At 43.4% G+C, this 20,192-nt stretch overlaps 1 protein-coding gene across 1 annotated transcript in view; it reads left to right on the forward strand.

Moving 5' to 3' along the window:
* Window positions 1-227: 227 nt before the first annotated feature.
* AK5 (adenylate kinase 5) overlaps window positions 228-20,192 on the forward strand; it is a 171,204-nt gene continuing 151,239 nt past the window's right edge. The window contains exons 1-5 of the mRNA XM_006129565.4: window positions 228-880; window positions 3,289-3,475; window positions 7,202-7,369; window positions 15,023-15,192; window positions 15,305-15,418. Coding sequence (XP_006129627.2) covers window positions 821-880; window positions 3,289-3,475; window positions 7,202-7,369; window positions 15,023-15,192; window positions 15,305-15,418 — 699 coding nt within the window. The 5' untranslated portion in view covers window positions 228-820. The remainder of the gene's footprint in view (window positions 881-3,288; window positions 3,476-7,201; window positions 7,370-15,022; window positions 15,193-15,304; window positions 15,419-20,192) is intronic.

Consider the following 20,192-nt stretch of genomic DNA (forward strand, 5'->3'; position numbering starts at 1 on the left):
AACTTATTCTAAAGAGTCCCAAGAGCTGGACTGGAACCATCGATGACACAGGGGAGGGAAAGTGCTGGGGGGAGGGATCTAACTGGGCTAGTTACACACTAGTAATGCACATGGACTTCACCACCATGTCTACAAGGGCCCTGCAGCACCACAGGCACCTGTTCACAGCTTTCACAAACAGACTCAGGCACACCCACAGCCCTTCCTCCATTCCCATAGACAGCTGTCCACTCACACGCAGGTGGCGGTGTCCCAGGAATGGCCCGGAGTGAGCGCCACCGCCAGAGTATGCCCGGACCGTGGATTGCAACGTGCCGGGCCTAAGAAACTTGCCCGAGGACTGGGGTCTGCTGGAAACGCTTTGGATCCCGCAGACTCTCCGCGCCTCTCCCCCCGCCTGCAAACAGACGCGGTACCCTTGTGCAGCGCGGCTGGGGCTGCGGATTTCCCGCCCGTTCGGCTCACCCCGCGGCAGAGCGGCCGCCTGGGCTCGCCTAGCGGTGCCTGCCAGCCCTGAAGGGGGCCGTGCCTTGTGCGCTCTGCAGCCCGCGGGCGGGGTGCGCGCTGCTCAGCCACCCACTCCCGCCGCCAGCCGGAGCTGTGCACACGGCTGGGCGGCACAGCGGCGCTCGGGGGAGCTGGCGCTGCCTCCTCTAGCTCCTCTCGGTCCTCCAGAGCTGGCAACCAGGGGCCCGAACCGGCGTCGCGCCGCTCCCCTCAGCTCCTGCAGAGGGCACGGCAGAGAGGAGGCTCCCCGGGGCCGGGGGAGGAGCAGCAGCCGCGGAGCCGTCGCCCCGCTCCCAGGCAGCCGGCCGGCGGCATGAACCCCTGCGATGCCAAGGAGTATCTGGCCCGGAGGGAGATCCCGCAGCTCTTCGAGGTAAGCGCCGAGGCGCGGTGCCCCGCGGGCTGAGCCCGAGCAGGGGCAAATTCCGGGGCCAACCCGCCCGGCCCGCGGGATCCAGCCCGTCTGAGCCCGGCCATAGGGCGGCAAGGGGCCCCCGGACTGGGGGCAGGGTGGGGCGGTCCGAGGCTGGACTCCCCTCCGCATGCCAGAGCCGGGAGCGAGGGGCCGGACTGGCAGGGAGGGAGCCCGCTCGGGTAGACCGGGGCAGGCGGCTGGGCTGCGCCTCCGGTGCCCGGGAGGGAGATGCTTTCCCAGGCGGGGTTCCGCCGCGCCGCCCGCCTTCCTCCTCAGGAGACGGGCTGGGTGGGGCAGGTGACCCCTCTGCACACACGGGCTCTCTGGCCCTTCGGACAGTGCTGGGTTTGCCTCCTGCAGCACGTGCCCCCGCCCTTCTCCGCGGGTCCCAGCCCGCCAGCAGCCATCCCTGGGCTGGGTTAGCAACGCGGGAGCGCAGGCTGGGCTGTCGGGAACCGCGGAACGGGAGTGTGTCAGGCACCTCTGGGCGCATTGGCAGCTTGGATGGAAAGGATAACGTGCGTGCCATTATTGTCTGTTCCGCGAGCAGATTGCCCTTCAGCCAACAGCAGAAAACGCTGTGCGTGACCATCCTTCTTTGTAATTTAGGTTAAAAAAAAACTTAGATGAATCCCGTATATCCAATGAGTTCTTGTAGGGAAAGTAAATTATTGGCTAGGAACTCAGGCATAAATGATCCTTCATTGTTCAATAATTCACTTCACTGATCAATAAGACAGACTATTTAATGAGAGTTTTTAAACATCAAATTGTTAAAGGGATGTAGTGCAAGCTACCAGGTGTATCTGTTAATGAACAGGAATGTGCTCTTTCAAATGTGGATTCCTCCTCTCCCAAAATAAACCATTTTCAGATCCTGTCTAATCTGTATGAAAATATTATTGTAGGCTTTTTTAAACAAGACTTTCTCTATGAAAGATTGAAAAGACATATATAGGACAAAGACGATGTTTATGGTTTATTCATGTGTTTAAAAAATAAATGGTTTAATTATGGATACAGGCAATTGTGCAGTTAGAAAGATACAAGACTTGTGTTAGCAAATAAAAGATTCTGGTACTAAAATGGTATGCATTCTTCCACAGAAATATGTACATAGTTGCAATGCAAGTTATTTAATTATACTATAGATGTAACTCATGCAAATTATTTTCTATGTTATAAATACAATTGCATATAAAGACAACATTGACCTAACTATATAAACTGTAGCTATTAAAATAACACTTGGAGAAATACTGAATCATGAATGTAAGATATTTTCATGTATTATACTAATTGAAACTATAGCACCCAATTTTATGTACTAGGGAAAGCTGAAAAATGCAATGGGAAGGACTACACTTTAGAAGGGCATATGTTAGGAGCTAATCATAGGAATTGCCATATTGGAACTAATAGACCATCTCCTCATGTATCCTTTCATCAACAAAAACCAATCCCACCTGCTTCAGAGGAGAGTATAACACTCCACAGTCTGCTCTCTCCTTCACATATGTGACCTACACCAGTTAGTGCAATACTATAATAATATTACGTGATGGAGGTTTTCTAGATGACTGTGGCTGGTGGTCAGTTCAGCGTCTTAAACCATTCTCATCAAAATGATGTTTGAGCACCTGTCAAAGGTTTTAAGATCTATCTATCTGTTTTATAATTTTCAGAGAGGTAGCTGTGCTACTGTGTTTCAGCAAAAACAACAAGAAGTCTGGTGGCACTTTAAAGACTAACGAATTTATTAGGGTATTAGAGCACAAGCTTTCGTGAGCTACAACTCACTTCTACAGCATCAGAGGAAGTGAGTTGTAGCTCACAAAAACATATGTTCTAATACCCTAATAAATGTGTTAGCCTTTAAAGTGCCACCGGATTCCTTGTTATTTATAATTTTGCTTCTCAAACATTAATATGAACAAAATATTTGTGGTCATATTGGTCTTTCAGGAAATTATATATTTTCATTTAACTAACAAGTGAGCCGGAAAACACAAATCTTGGATCTTATTTAGCTAATGCAAGAACCACTATATATATTTGCCAGTCAGAAATGTAGTTAAGAAAGATTAAATAAACCTTGTTACTATTTTCCAGTTTCATTCCATTTCTAATCAGGAAACTAAAAACATACTCAGGAAACCTATATCTAAGTCCTATTGGTGACTCAGTGTGGGTCCCAGTCCTACATTCCTTGCAAGCCCCAAACATCAACTTGAACTGGAGATTTTGGGTGTGCAGGGAATACAGAAATGGGTACAATAAAATTAAATTCAAAATACCAGTTTGTGCTTATTTTCATAGCCTAAAGCTTTTTTTTTTTTTTTTTTTTTTTTATTGTTATGTTTCAGAGTCTGTTGAATGGGTTAGTTTGTTGCAAGCCTGATGACCCAATAGAATATCTGGAAAGCTGTTTACAAAAAGTGAAGGAATTAGGTGGGTCAGAAAAAGTGAAATGGGACACCTTTGTTAGCCAAGAAAAGAGGACATTACCTCCACTCAATGGAGGACAATCAAGAAGAGCCTTTTTCAGGAATGGTAACGTATCTCTTTGTGCTGAGTATGTTGTGTATCAGTGTGTTATTAGGCAATTTCAGAGCCACTATTTCAAAATGTATATTTACATGAGTTATCTTGTACTATTATGACACATTATATGTTTAACTTGTTTTGAGAAAAAGTTGTAGAAATAGAGGCATACATATGCCAAATTATGTTATATCAATGTGCAAGCAACTAATCAATCAAGCATGAAATGGTAATTTTTAAATTTGATTTAAAGTACTTTTAAGAGGGAGTTGTTTGTTTTTAGGTATGTGGAAAGGTTCTTATGTAGTGGGAAAAACTGATCAAAATTATACCTCCGATGAGGAAGTAGAGTAGTTTTGCTATAGAGGGAGAAGAAGTGTATTTTCAAAACCATGGATTCTAAAGGCATTTATGCCTCAGCTGATGGTGGGGGAAGTGTTTAGGCATGCAACTCTGGCCAATATGATTGAAAAGGTGCACTTGGTGTTTGATGCAGGGGCGAAGCTACAAGTAGCCATGGCCCACCCACTTAGCATTAAGGGCCCTGCCCCTACCCTTTCTCTGATCCCACTGGGGCACAGGGACTTGCTCCTATCCTCCCAGTGCTCCAGCTGGGCCAGGAGAGTGGGGTCAGAAGCTTGTCCTGCTCTGCTCACCCAGAGCACCTCACAGAGAGTGCTGCAGGGGCTTGCAAGCCTCTATGCTCTGTTCTCGATCTCCGGTTGGAGTGCTGGGCATATAGGTGGAGCTCTGTCCGCCCAGCCCCACGTAGCAGATGGGAGGAGTGGGGCAAGCGCAGAGCCCTGCTTTCACTCCTGTGCTGGAGCACTGCATGGGCAGAGTCAGACAAGTCTGGGTGCTGTCACTCTGTATTGAGCACTGAGTGGAGCTGGGCAAACCCTGAGCACATGGTGGAGGAGGGAAAGGAAGAAGGTGAAGTAGGCCCCTGATCAGAGCATCTGTCCCTCCCACTCTTTCAAGGTCAGCTGTGGCAGAAGGAGAACTGGCCCCATCACTCTTACCCCCCAGTTCCACCTATTCCATCCTGGCGAAGCCATTGGTTTGATGCTAGGAAATGCAGCTCTGCTGGTGCACACACACATGCTCTTTCCAGCATGCTAGGTCTCCTGACTAGACCATAATTGGCCACCATAATCCTGCAGCCAAATGATCAACATTTGTTGTGTGGATACGCTGCATGGTGAAAGAGGAGTCTCCTGTCACCTCCCTAATATACCAGCATATAGACATAATTCAGTCTCAGCTTTACAGTATTTGGGACCGATCCTTAGCTGATCTCCATGAGCCAAATACTTATTGACTGGAATGGAACTACACTGATTTACACCAGCTGAAACTTTCCCCCTTTACATTCAAAACAATTATTAGAGCTGTGCATTAATTTACTAAATATAACATGAAGAAATTATTTAGAACATAAGAATGGCCATACTGGGTCAGACCAGTAGACCATCCAGCCAGTATCCTTTCTGCCGACAGTGGCTAATACCAGATGCCCCAGAGGGAGGAACACATCAGGTAATTCTCACGTGATCGCTCCCCTGTCACCCACCTACAGAGAAATAGAGGCTAGGGACACCATTTGTATCCATCCTGGCTAATAGCCATTGATGGACCTAACCTCTATGCATCTGTCTAGCTCTTTTTTGAACCCTGCTAAAGTCTTAGCCTTTATCATATCCTCTGGCAAGGAGTTCCACAGGTTGACTGTGTGCTGAGTAAAGAAAAACTTCCTTTTGTTTGTTTGTTTTAAACCTGCAGCCTATTATATCCATTTTGTGACTCCTAGTTCTTATATTGTGGGAATAAGTAAATAACTTTTCCTTATTCACTTTTTCCACACCAGTCATGATTTTATAGACCTCTATCTTATCCACCCTTAGTATCCTCTTTTCTAAGCTGAAAAAAAACAAGTTTTTTAAATCTCTTTTTGTATGGGACCCGTTCCAAACCCCTAATCTTTTGTGTTGCCCTTTTCTGAACCTTTTCCAATGCCAATATATCTTTTTTGAGATGTGGTGACCACATCTGTATGCAGTATTCAAGATGTGGGCGTACCATGGTTTTAAATACAGGCAATAATATATTTTCTGTCTTATTCTCTATCCCTTTTTTAATGATTCCTAACATTCTATTTGCTATTTTGACTGCCGCTGCACACTGAGTGGATGTTTTCAGAGAACTGTCCACAATGACTGCAAGATCTCTCCCTTGAGTAGTTGTAGCCAAAATAGTCCCCATCATATTGTATATATAGTTGAGATTATTTTTTCCAATGTGCATTACTTTACATTTATCAACATTACATTTCATTTGCCATTCTGTTGCCCAGTCACTTAGTTTGGTGAGATCTTTTTGAAGTTCTTTACAGTCTGCTTTGGTCTTAACTATCTTCAGCAGTTTAGTATCATCTGCAAATTTTGCCACCTCACTGTTTATCCTTTTCTCTAGATCATTCATAAATAAGTCGAATAGGATTGGTCCCAGGACAGACCCTTGAGGGACCCCACTAGTTACCTCTCTCCACTCGGAAAACGTGTCATTTATTTCTACCCTTTGTTTCATGTCTTTTAACCAGTTATCAATCCACAAAAGGACCTTCCCTCCTGTCCCATGATAACTTACTTTATTTAAGAGCCTTTGGTGAGGGACCTTGTGAAAGGCTTTCTGGAAATCTCAGTATACTATATCCACCGGATCCTCCTTGTCCACATGTTTGTTGACCCCCTCAAAGAACTCTAGCAGATTAGTAAGGCATGATTTCCCTTTACAGAAACCATGTTGACTGGTGCTTCTCAGTAAATCTAAATCTTTCATATCATACATGTCATCCATAGATTAGAACAGTAACCTTAATGATCAGTATTTAGTTCCTTTTCAAGTTACCATATTTATCTCTCCTAGTCAGTCTCTATATGCAACTTAAAAGGAGTTCTGCTCACAAAACCATGGATCCACAGGAATCTTTAGGCAGATTTTCATATGATGAAGAATAAAAGTACTTTACCATAAATGCAAGATTGTAAAGTTCAAAAGACAGTAATGATATCTTATAAACCAAGAACTAGTTTGTTTTAAATTGAATAAACCAGGTGAATGCCAAATACTTTAGTACCGTGGTCCCCAACACGGTGCCCGCGGGGGCATTTCTCGGTGCCCGCCAAGTGCTCAGGGCTGGCCTGGCCCCGGGCACGTGGCGCATGTGCGGTGCCGGAGCCGGCCCCGGGCGCGTGGCGCACTGTGAGCACCGGCCCTGGGGGCGCTGCGGATTCACCCCCCGCGGCACATGGGGGGGGGAGAAAGCGCTAGTGCCGGCCCCGGGCGCTCGGCGCTTGGGGGAGGCGGGGGGAGAGAGCGCCAGTGCCGGCCCCGGGCGCGCGGCGCTTGGGGAAGGGGGGGGAGAGCGCCAGCCTCGAGCGTGCGGCGCTTGAGGGGAGAGCGCCGGCCCTGGAATGCGGCTATGGGGGGGCCCCGCCCCCCCGGGCACCCGGCGGGCGAACGGCCTCGCCCCCTGGCGCCCGGCAACCCCAAACGGTTGGGGACCACTGCTTTAGTAAGTAAAATGGCATTCAAGATGTTGAAGAAATTTTGTTACCACCATTTCTTATTGCAGAAACACTACATTATTTTTGTTATCCTCATTTAATAAAAAAGCCATCAATGTTGATTTTGCTATTTATCTCCATTATTCCAGTTTATTTTATTATTTTGCAGTGATGCCTGACAATCCTAATTTTCCTTATCGACGATATGACCGACTCCCCCCAATCCACCAGTTCTCCATAGAAAGTGACACAGATCTTTCTGAAACTGCTGAGCTAATTGAAGAGTATGACGTATTTGATCCTACAAGACCTCGACCAAAAATCATCCTTGTCTTAGGTATGAAGGCAAAGTCAGGGGCAATTGTGTTTGAGAAACCCATATTATTTCCCCTGCACTAGTATTTATAATGCAAATGAATGAGATACCTACTCTGTTTAAATGTAATCCTTCTGCTTGGGTTAGGGAAAGAATATGGTCCAAGTGCAAACTAAGTCTCTGGTTTGGTTGTTGAATAAGAAAATATAGTTGTCCACAGATAAGGAAACATCTGTAAAATTATATCAGTTATTATCCTTGAGAAGAAAATACTGGTCTGGTGTGACCTACGCTTAAAATTCCTTGATGCATTAACCATCGTGTCCTGTTAAGTGAAAGTGTGCCTCTTCAGCCCACTACTTTGATCGTTTATCTGTAGCTACACTCCATCAGTTGTGTCCAATGTGCTCCTCTGTAAGAATGAGCTAGTTAATTACATTCTTTTCACAAAATTCATGATTGCTCCTTGGCATTTGCAAGCAAAGAGATAATTTTCAACTTCAGGTAAAATATGCTAAGCACAGTCAGTGCATCTACAGTTTAAATCCAGGTCAGTAGTTTGTTCAGTGGGTATAAAGCATTTGCATTTCACTTGTCTGGATATTTTTTGTTGTTGTTGTCTGGGTGTTATGTTTCCATATGCCAATAGGGCCTGATTTCTAAATGCCTTGTCTGGTCCTGATACTCCAGTGTTTTGCATCATATTTAACCACTTATATCTGTGTAACATGAGTGTAAATTGCTGCCCAATCAGATTTCCTCTCTCCCTGGTGGTAGTGTTTTGTGCTCATTTTGCACTTACTTTCCATGAATATAAATGACTACACAAGATCCAAAGCAGTGACAAATCAGATTCTCAGTCTAAAAGGAATTATATAAGGGGAGCAAACATCCATCCATGAGAGAGAATACTGTGTGTGTCTCCTTTATGATGTACTACAGAAATGCTGAGAACAAAATGTCTGCAGAACTCTGCAGGGGTTGTTAGAAATGCAAAGGGCAATTCAGATAAAACAAAAAAGCATCACATTTTCATAGCTCTTGGTGCATACCCCTCCTAAGCTGCTAGACAATGGTGTTTTCCTCAGTATGTTGCTCTTACTTTCTAAAACAGAATTCTTTGAGTTGTTTGACCTTCATCAGAAGGAGAAGTAATAAATAGATGGCCATCCTTTTCACAAGGGTGCAAATCCAGGCCCTTGCTCTGGGGCCATGGAAGGCCCTTGTGCAGTGGAATCAATGTGATTCCATTGCACAAATTGGCTGAAGACTGGACATAGGTAAAATGCACAGTGGGTATGTACTCCTGTAATTGGGCTGAATCCTACTTAGTGCATGCTTCTTGCCTGACAGTACGTAGAGAGTAGGCCATGGGTTCTGAGAAGATCTTCCTCTTACACACCTAGGGCTCGTCTACATTGGCCCCTTTTCCGGAAGGGGCATGGTAATTTTTGAAATCGCAATAGGGAAATGCGCAGGGGATTTAAATATCCCCCGCGGCATTTAAATAAAAATGTCCGCCGCTTTTTTCCGGCTTTTAGAAAAGCCGGAAAAGAGCGTCTACACTGGCCCCGATCCTCCGGAAAAAGCGCCCTTTTCCGGAGGATCTTATTCCTACTTCAAAGTGCAAGGGCAATTCAGAGTAGGAATAAGATCCTCCGGAAAAGGACGCTTTTTCCGGAGGATCGGGGCCAGTGTAGACGCTTTTTTCCGGCTTTTCTAAAAGCCGGAAAAAAGCGGCGGACATTTTTATTTAAATGCCGCGGGGGATATTTAAATCCCCCGCGCATTTCCCTATTGCGATTTCAAAAATTACCATGCCCCTTCCGGAAAAGGGGCCAATGTAGACGTAGCCCTAAAGAGGAACTATGTAAGCAGCCCACCAAGGCTACATCAGCCATTGAGCTGACTTTCCCCTATTGAATAGCTCTGAAGCCTAGCGGGCAAAGAATCCTCCTTACATCTATCCATCATTTGTTGGAAACTGTCATACATGGAGTATAACTTTCAAATTCTGTACATTATCCAGAAAAATGGTCACAATTCAACTTCCTCCCTTTTTGTAAAAAGAGGAACATGGATAATTATTTGACATAGGAAATAATTTTGTTCTAGTCCTCTTATCTTAGTTAACGCTCTAAACTTTTTCTGATCATTTTCTAAATCACATTTTGGTATAAAGGCGTAATTTTCTAACTGATAAAAACTGACCTCATATATGAGAAGTTTGTGAACCTTTGTTATCCAATAATTTGTGGCTTAACTATTTTTCTGTGCACAAAACTAAAATGAAAGCATAGAAATACAGGACTGTCTGTACCTCATTTTTGCCATGTGTTGCATGGCAAAAGAAATTTTTCCCTGAAGATAGTGATACCTCATTTCTTCAACAGGCTGTATGGCTTTTTTCAGCTCTTTTGAAATTTTAGGAGTAAAAACCGAATTTTTTCAAGTATTAATAAAGGGGACATTAGTTGGTGATCTTTTTCCTAGGTTTTCACATCAAATATAGGCAACTCTGATAGATTAAGACAAACTTTTTCCCTTCATTCCCACACTTTCTATACCAGACAATATTATCTATATCTATTTTGACTGTTAATTATTGCTTTATTGCTATGAGATGATTTCAGGAACATTTTTAATCTCCAGCTTGAAGGATAGGAAACTGAATTGATTGTTTTTCTTTGGTAACTCAGTTAACCTTTAAGCTTTGTTAAGTGTTTTGATTCTCAGTTGATGGGTGCTTTAATAATAGTCTGTTGCCAGTAAATGAAGCCTTACAACTTCATAGTAATATATTTAAAATTAATTGATAATTACCCATTACAATATATGTGGGCAGGTCTACCCTTGGGAGTTATTTCGAAATAACAAGGTGAGCATCCATACTACCAAGTCTGTTATTTCAAAATAACGGGCTTGTTATTTCGAAATAATAACTCCTGCTTGTGAAGAGGAATACACTTATTTTGAAATTGTTATTTCGGGAGTTATTATTTCAAAATAACTTATTGTGAAATAATCTGGTAGTGTAAACATAGCCTATAGAACCATATTCTGCCATCAGTTACTCTCACTCTGTAGTATTTCATTCCATTAGTAGTCCACTTATTTCAGTGGCAGAATCTTGCCCATAAAAATTGACCATACCTATCTAACTAAAATTATTTTGTAGCACATATGGAGAAATATCCTAGGGTGCATTCCTTCCACAAATAATTGTTAACTAGCAAACTTACCTGGCATTGCCCGGGTTCATCAGGGCAAAGTCTTGGGGTTGGGTTGGTGCAGAAGACTGTTATCAGGGTCTGTTATCCCCTGAATCTTCTCTCTGCCCACCAAGAGTCCCTCTCCCTTTCTCCTTCTGACCCCCCCTTCTCCCGCAGCCATCCAGGCATCTGTCCTCACTCTCCCCCAGCTCACCAGGGGTCTGTTCTCTGCCCCCGCTTCTCCAGCTGTCTTTTTTCTCCCCCCACCTTAGCATTGTGGCCAAGGACTGGGAGCAGGGGGGGAAGGGTTTGGGGCAGGGAGACTATTTACTGGTGTGCTGGAAGGCAAGATGAGTGAGCCCCAACCCTGCTGGCCACTCCCTTGGTGAAACGGATGCCCCCAGGGAACACTCTGCAGGATAGTTTTCCCTTGTGGGCTCACTGACCCCAGTGGACACACTCATATCGTGTCCCTCCAAACAGTGCTCCTACTTTGCATATCCTTTTCCTGGGGCTTCCAGTTGTCCTGGCACAACCAAACCCTGACCTTGCTTTAAGTTAAGAGAAGAGGAAGCTGCGTACTGTAGGAGAAAGAAAGAAAGAGTCTGAAACATGAGCCTGATGCTTGAACCAAAGTTAGCAAGAGTTATTCTATGGGTAACAGACACGTCCTGTCAAAAACAGATGTTTCTCTGCAAATCAGCGTCTCGCGGAACTGGAACTACTAGCACTACTAAAAGCACATGAAATATGTAAATACATTCCACCAGGACAGTACAATGACATTCCAACTTAGTACATGCTAAAATAGTTTGAAACAACAAGAGTGAAAGCATAACAACGGCTAGTGAATGTTTTGGAGAAAAGTACAAGGGGAGATACCAAATGTGTCATTAATGTGTAAGATGATACATAAGGTATATATCACAGATATAAATGTCTATAAATGTTTGGGTATAAATAACTCTCTATAAATGTTGGGGTACCTTGATTTAACTCTTTGGCCTGCCTAGGGGCAATAGTGAAATCCATACTATTGATTGAGACGTGTCCATTTTCATGGGTACAAATGCATAGGGGCTTGTCACGGGGTCACCAGTCCGGGCCGCCGCCCTTCCTGTTTGCCCCTAGGCTGCGCTCAATGTACCACCTGGTTCTGGATCTCCTGGCGGAGTGGGGGGTCCGGGCCCACCCTCTCTCCGGACCCCGACCCAGGGCCCTGACACTGAGAGACGCTCTCTCAGTGGTAGCAGGGGGGGGCTGGTACCCCAAACACACCTGCTCACGGGTTCCACAGCCCACCCTGGGTCTTGCTCCACTCCGCCGGCCCTCACCCTGCCGGTCACACACTGGCCTCTGCGGGTCCCCAGCCGCCTTCGCTGCCCTCTTGCCCGGCTTCCGCGGTCCCCTCCTCTCTCTCCTCGGCTCCTGCCCCTGCTGGTTCCGCCGCCGCTGGCTCCGGCGCCGCTGGTCCCGCCGCCGCTGGCTCCGGCGCCGCTGATCTCGCCGCCGCTGGCTCCGCCGCCGCTGGTCCCGCCGCCGCTGGCTCCGACCCCCTTACCCCGGCCGCTCCTGCTCCTTTTATCCTCCCCCTCCCTTCCACCTTCCCTGGCGTCGCCCCCCTGACGTCATCACCGGCGTGCCCTGGCGCCTCGTGATGACGCGTCCCTTCACCCCCGCTCGGGCCTGCCGCGCCGATTGCCTGCCCCCCGGCTGCCCCGTTCGCCTCGCAAGAGTGACGGGGTTGCTCCACCCCGTCACAGGGCTCAAAGGCCATCTGGCTACCGATGACTATTAATGTACTTTGTTTGACAACAAACCTGACTCAGGTGCCTTCATATCTTATCTGAGTGTGTGGTCTTTGGCGACTCTTGTGAAGTCTATCGTGTTAGCTACCTGTGCAGAGTTTGCATAATATACTGAGGGAGCACAGAAAAATGCTCGCAGCTGAATGTTTATCATCACTGATGGAGTAGAAGACTTGTCAGGATGCTACACAGTGAATCCTTAATTTACTACATCACTGTCCTGACCTCTTATATGCACCAGCTTTGGTGACCCTTGCTCTTACTGTTTAGGAGGAGTTCATGGAAAAACAGACATGCAGATGTTGTACCAATAAAAGCAAGCAGGATCTTATGAGGGGGATAAGGCAAAAAGCCACATTTATTGTAAAGATAATAATACAAAAATGAAGAAAAGCTAGAAGCAAACAACGTTGTTTAACTACTTAACCCTTATACATATAAACATTCATTCATCCATTCATTCAGGTTCTGTGTATTTGTTATAGTTACCAGCCTGGAAGTTGCTTGTGACAGAATACTGGCCAGGTATTCTGTACACAAGTGATGGTAGTGGGGAGTGAAGTCCTGATCAGATGCGCATCTGAAGCTCCTGGTACACTGGCAGCAGAACCTTGGACTCTGATTCCATAATTTTTTAGTCCAGTTCTTATAGGAATTTCTTCCTATGCCAGTCTATAGGAATTGCTGCATCATACTGATGTCTTCAGGGTGGCTGCCAGGTGCTCATCAGTGATCTCATCGGGTGGACCTCCAGTACTTGGTTTTCTCCACTTGACACCTTTTGGTTGCCCTGGCACCTGATGCCTTCTTCAGCCCTTTGTTGCTGTATTCTCAGGCTGGCACCTCTCAGAGCCATTCATTCATCATACAAGCACTCTCTCTCTTACATACAAACCTCCTTTCCTAATTAATGTTTCCCATACAGTATTTCGTATAATAACAACTTTACATATTCAAGAGTTGTAGTTACAAAAAAGTCAAGTTTCTGGGTGGCATTTCTTGAAACATTCTCTGTCTGAGTGCTGAGTTAGTTACAGTTGTTTTGAAGAGAATAGGCATCAATTATGTAACAATGCCCATAGTCAATTACAGGGCTTGGCTCCCAGAGCAGAGTTAGTGGCTTGACAATGCATTGTTACAATGTATCTCTGCAATGTCAATTTCAAGCAGCCCCTTGCACAAGCTTGAGCATGCCCTGGGACACCGGGGGGGGGGGGGGGGGGGGGGGAGCTATTTCTGGCTACATAGTCCTAATATTATATTCCTAACAAATTATATTCTAGAGGGCAATAATTATAAATCTAAACATTTAACAATCTTAACAAATAATAATAATAATAATACTGATAATAATAATAAATCTAAACACTTTAAGTTGTGAGGAACAAATTATGGGAAGTCACTTCCATTTGGGGGAATCATTTTCAATACATTAATATGTTATCCCTACACAGACACACACTAAAATATATAGAGAGATTACAGATTTATGGAACTAATATAGATAATGTAAGGAAGAGATAAGTTATTCTTTGTAACCAGTTAATTTTATCTGTTATCTAAGATATTAGTATTTGCTTCCACTTTATTATGTTATTTTTAAAAGGACACAGAAGAATAAAACTTATTCTGAATAATTCTTAAATTACCTGAAATATGTATGCTTTGACAGAAATCATTACATAATTTGGTTATACCTTCTCCATTAATTTAACTTTTTAAAGTATGTTAATTTTACAAATTCCAGAATGTTCTGCAGATATATTTAGGAATATACATTGATACTCATACTCCATGAATAGTTCAATTGACTTTATTTGGACCACTTGTAGCCTGAGGTACATTTTTAATATAAGGAAATCAGGATATTTGTTCTTCCATTTGGCTTCAGTTAGTAATAGCTTTCCTTAATCAAAATGCTTGATAATAATCTAGTATAAACCAGGAAAAATCTTGATTAAAGAGGTTAGTGAAGGGAGATAAGTGAACCCAGATAGAACAAGCTCATCTTTGACTCATACAGGTATTTTATTTTAGATAGTTAATGTTAGATATGGTTCTGCAAAAGATCCACTTCCAGGATATGTCTAGATTACATGCCTCTGCTGACAGAGGCATGTAAAATAGGCTATCCGACATAGTCAATGAAGCAGGGATTTAAATATCCCTGGCTTCATTAAAATAAAAATGGCTGCTGAGCTGTGCCGGCTCAGCTGATCGTCGGCACAGCGCGCGAGTCAAGATGAGGATCAGTCGACAAGGGAAGCCTTTGTTCTGTAAACCTCCTTTCACAAGGCATAAGGGAGCGGTCGACAAAGGCTTCCCTTGTTGATCGATCCGCGGCTTGACTTGCGTGCTGTGCCGACGATCAGCTGAGCCGGCACAGCGCAGTGGCCATTTTTATTTTAATGAAGCCGGAGATATTTAAATCCCCGCTTCATTGACTATGTCAGGTAGCCTATTTTACATGCCTCTGTCGGCAGAGGCATGTAATCTAGACATATCCCCACTGATTTAGATGAGAGTATTAACTATGGAACAACTCCAGGATTTGATTTAATGGTGCATTGGGAAATTGGGGTTGATGGCAGAGATGTCACAGCAGATTTGACATTTCAAATGAAAGCTCAATTTTTTGCTTATCTTTACAATAGGTGGCCCAGGAAGTGGGAAGGGAACCCAAAGTTTGAAAATAGCTGAACGTTATGGATTCGAATACATATCAGTTGGCGAATTGTTAAGGAAGAAGATCCATGATACAAGCAGCAATAGAAAATGGAGTCTAATTGCTAAAATAATTACTACGGGAGAACTGGCCCCTCAGGTACAACACACCTAAGAAATATTCTCTTTGGTACTTTGCTGTAAAGATTTTTACATGCTACTTTAATGTGCATCACCAAAAAAACTTTTTAAACTATTTCTCTCTGTGAAAGGAAACAACCATAACTGAGATAAAGCAGAGATTAATGCAGATTCCTGATGAAGAAGGTATAGTTATTGATGGATTTCCAAGAGACGTTGCACAGGCACTCTCCTTTGAGGACCAAGTAAGAGACTGTCTTTATTCTTAAGATAACTTATGCATCTCATATCACTGTTAAGCTTCTTGAAATTAATGAGCAGATTCCCAGTATTGCTCTTTAAATCTTTTCAAATACATAATTACAGGTTGACAAAAGGTCACTTTTTTGGCATATACTTTAGAGTATGAAGACAGAAAAATCTGTAATGAAAATCCTCCCAAGTTCAAGGATAAAAGAGATTGAGTCTAACAATTTTCAGACATTAATCATTTAGGAAGGGAAAAAGTTATCCTTTAGTATGTAGTTGAACAATTTAAAATGCTCATTAAGAGGACCACATTGCAATCAATGAATTTCTTCACAATCAAGGAAGAATGGTTTCAAGGTTATTCTGAGGTGCTGAAAAGACTGAAGCAGATGCTAAGGTTAGAATTATCTGCATTTTTGTGAGCTCACTTCATCCAGTAGTGGTCATTTCGTTTTAGAAATAGTTGTCTGTTAGCTTGCTTATTTTGCCTGTTAAAATCGAAAAGGTATCAGATTTAATCAGATAAAATTATTGCATAGTAAAATACAGAGTCCTATCAGGATGACATATGTATGTATGTATGTATGTATGTATGTAAGTAAATCAGTCTAAAAATATTTAAATTTAATTTTTACTTGAGTTCAGTGTTGTGAGGAAAAAGTTATTTCAGTTTCAGTCCAAACACTAACATATAGAAGCTCTTTGTGGCCATATGCAAAGGTTAAAATTCAGTATTTCATTTTTAAAGTGCCTTTCAAGCAAACCATTTCAGAGTGCTCCACAATCACTAAAGGCACTAATTATCATTTCTGTTCTTTGAATTCTAAATGGAATTGCCTGGATAGCAGTAACAAAAAGAAAGCAGCCTAATGAGGCTCTTCATTATTGCTCTTTTATAAAGTACAGTTCCGTACGAAGCTCAGAAAATCAAATTGAGAAAATTAAAACAAACTGACAAAATAGTTATTATGGAAAACAATTGATGACTGCCAGCTACGTTTGCTTATAAATTAAGAAAAGAGAAGATTGTGGTTAGTGTTAATTATTTTAGGAGCTAAAAAAAAAGAAATTTAATCCAAACCATCATTCCTTGACCAATTTTCATTTTCAAGGTATAGTGTTTAAAAATATCTTTTTAGTGTAAGCAGAGTAGTGTTATGCCAGCCCATGTGTCCACTATATATAAGGCTTATAAATTAAGTAACATATGTACAGATACATAAGAATAATTATCATACAGGAAGTACATACATCATTAAAATTTGGCCTTCTTTTTTACTAACTCTGATACCCTTTTACATTTTGCTCAGGTACTGTAATTTGGCCTTAAAGGGGCTAGACTTCATCACACTACCCAAGCCTTATTGCAATTGAGAATAACTATGAGCCTTTTATCTAAGTCTATGTATGTGTTTACTTCTTTAAGAACATATACACCGACCCTGAAGTCTGTGTGCACTAAAATCTCCAGTAAATATCAAGGGAAAATTTGAGTATGCAGAGATAGCAGGAGAAGACCCAAAATTAACATTTTAAAAATGCATTGATCCATGGCAATAATGAAAGATAAATCGTATATGAAAATCTAATGAGCAGAACAAAGAGGAAAACGCAAAACACTATTACCAAACAAGAAAATGTTTTAAAATAATATAGTATTAGAAAAAATAAAACTGTAAGAAGGCACTTTATGGACAAGGCCCCAGATTCAACAAAGCATCTACTCATGCTTAATGTTAAACACTTGCTTAATTTATCACTCTGTAACAGAGCATGTAGGTTCTTCATGTTTTCATTGGACCCAAGAGAATAAAGTCCCTTCTTTGAAGAGTTTATTGTCTAAGAGTTTACAGATGAATGATCACAAAGGAGACACAACTAAAAGCCACTGATTTAGTGGTGAAATGGAGGAAACTTCCTGGTGCTATGACTTTGTTGTTTGTGTTTGTTAGCAAGGGAAGGATGAAAAGAGATAGGAGTGGTGAAATATGCAAGGAGTTAAGATGCACACAGGTTCGTCATACCTCAACAAGGGTATGTCTACACTGCAAAGTTAATTCGAAATAACAGCCGTTATTTCGATTAACTTTAATATCATCTATACATGCAAACCGCTATTTTGAATTTAATTCGAAAGAGCGGAGCCCTTAATTCGAATTTGGTAAACCTCATTCTACGAGGAGTAATGCCAAATTCGAAATAGCTATGTCGAATTAAGTGCTGTGTAGACACTTAATTCGAAATAAGGGGCCTCCAGTCCTTCCCAGGGAGCCCTGGTGGCCACTCTGGGCACAACCAGGAAAGCTTACTCTCCTCTCCTCCAGCCTGGAGACATTAAAGGGGTAGACCCTGGCCACAGTGCCTGTGCTAGCTCCACGCCTGCCAGCCCAGAGCCAGCAGTGGCCACCGGGGCCCCTGACCCAGTGGCCCCAAAACATGAGCCAGCAAGCCACTGGCAGCCAGCCCTCCACCACTCCCCAAGAGCAGTCTGCCAGCTCCCAACAACCTGACAGGGGCTGGAGAAAGCAGGCGCCTTTCTGGTCCAGGGTGGAGATCATGGACCTTATTCAGGTTTGGGGGGGATGCCCCCAACGTCCATGATCTCCGCACTAGATGGAGGAACGTGGCCGCCTATGGCAGGATAGCTGCCAGCCTGGCCACCAAAGGCCACATGCGAATCCAGGAGCAGATTAGCATGAAAGTCAGGTTGGTCCGGCGAGACCCCCAACCCTGAGCCCTGAGCTTCCCCTCCCCCTTCTTTCCCTTGCTTCCCCCTTCCAGCTCCCTCCTCCCAGGTTTCCCCCTCCCCTCTTCCACCCTCTCTCTTCCCCAGAAGGATGGTCTTGTGTTTAAGGGACTAGATTTGGCAAGTTAGCAGATCTTGGTTCTAGTCCCAGCTCTACCACAGAGTTCCTGAGTGATAAGCTTTAGTAAGCCACTTACCCTGTGACTGATATCCTTATTCTGTAGCATGAGGACAATAGTTGAAGGGATGGCACAGTCTTCAGGATAAATTTGATAATGTTTGTACAATGCTTACAGATCCTTTGGGAGAAAGTGCAATGGAATTGTGAAAAACAAACTACTGAACTCTAAACAATCTTTGTTCAAGACTGCATTTAAAATGAGATTTATGTTTTCTACAATTAATATTAAATTTGAAGTTTTCTTACTGGCTGTGTAGAGAAGCCATTCATAATGAGGAAAGTGAAAGGATGAAAAATAATGAACTGAAGCTGTAGGAAGGGAATTTTAATTAAATAATAAGATACTTCTTAATTATCATATCTACTCGGAAGTAGAACCTGATTCCAAGGGAACCGGTGAATTCCCAATGATGAAAATAATCAAATTATACCCAGCAGGAGTTTGTATCCCTTATTCATGTTGGGGAATACCATAATACCCAGTGACTTCAGTCCCTCTGATGTCAGACTTCTCATGTAAGTAAGTGCAAGAACATGTGTATAAGAGGCATACAATCTAGGCTATTACAATCAAATTCTAAAAGGTTAAATGTAATTGAACCATCAAGATGCTAAAGCGATCTGTGTAACAGCTATTTCTCTTCCTCGGCCTATTTCCTCCTTACAGTTCGGCAACATCATTCATCACATTGAATTTACATGAGACTAAACTCTTTGGAACTCTTTGGCTGTGTCTTATTATTTGTTCTATAAGGGTATGTCTACACTACCCCGCTAGTTCGAACTAGCGGGGGTAATGTAGTCATCCGCACTTGCAAATGAAGCCCGGGATTTGAATTTCCCGGGCTTCATTTGCATGAAGCCAGCCGGCGCCATTTTTAGATGCCGGCTAGTTCGAACCCCGTGCCGCGCGGCTACACGTGGCACGGAGTAGCTAGTTCGGATTAGGCTTCTAATCCGAACTAGCTGTACGCCTCGTGGAACTAATCCGAACTAGCTACTCCGTGCCGCGTGAAGCCGCGCACCACGGGGTTCGAACTAGCCGGCATCTAAAAATGGCGCCGGTCGGCTTCATGCAAATGAAGCCCGGGAAATTCAAATCCCGGGCTTCATTTGCAAGTGCAGATGACTACATTACCCCCGCTAGTTCGAATTAGCGGGGTAGTGTAGACATACCCTAAGACACTTAGGTTCTGGGAAATTAATAATATATATTGGGAGTTTGTATTGGGGTATGCAGAACATGCCACAACGCAATGTATCCTTTAGGATCCCTTGAAATAGGTAAGATATGGATTAATGAACAGAGTGTGGGGACAATGGGCAGTGGGGACGGTGTTGTAATAAATTCATCCATTGTCATTTGTTATCTTCTGCAGCATGTGAGGGATGGATGAGTACTGGCTTGAGATAGTGAGCAATGAGCAAAGTCGGGTTCATTGCAAAGCAGCATGTTCACTGGAATCCCCTCCTTTTGTCACAGTTTACACAGAGCTAAATCACATTGCAAGAAGATGTATAATGGCATAAAATTCAATGGGGGAAAACGAGACTTTGCAAAAGGGTAAATGGTTAAATTATTTGGAAATGGAGATGAGTAATAAAAGAAACTGTGGAGAATGGGTAAAGCAGGAAGAGAGATTAAGTTGATGTGGAGAGGGTCAGAGCAATCAGCAGGGTAGGTTTCAAAAACAAGCAGCCTTATTTAATGCTATTGAACATGTTTGCAATTATAGGTTTTTTTTTTTTACTTTTGGCATCAGAGGCAAATGGAGAGGGCCTGCACAAGTGCCCTGTGGCATTTGAGCTCTCCATTGTCTGTGCCTGTGAGATGTAAGGAAGT

This window comes from Pelodiscus sinensis, chromosome 9 (assembly GCF_049634645.1).
Source record: "Pelodiscus sinensis isolate JC-2024 chromosome 9, ASM4963464v1, whole genome shotgun sequence".
Classification (NCBI taxonomy): Eukaryota; Metazoa; Chordata; order Testudines; family Trionychidae; genus Pelodiscus; species Pelodiscus sinensis.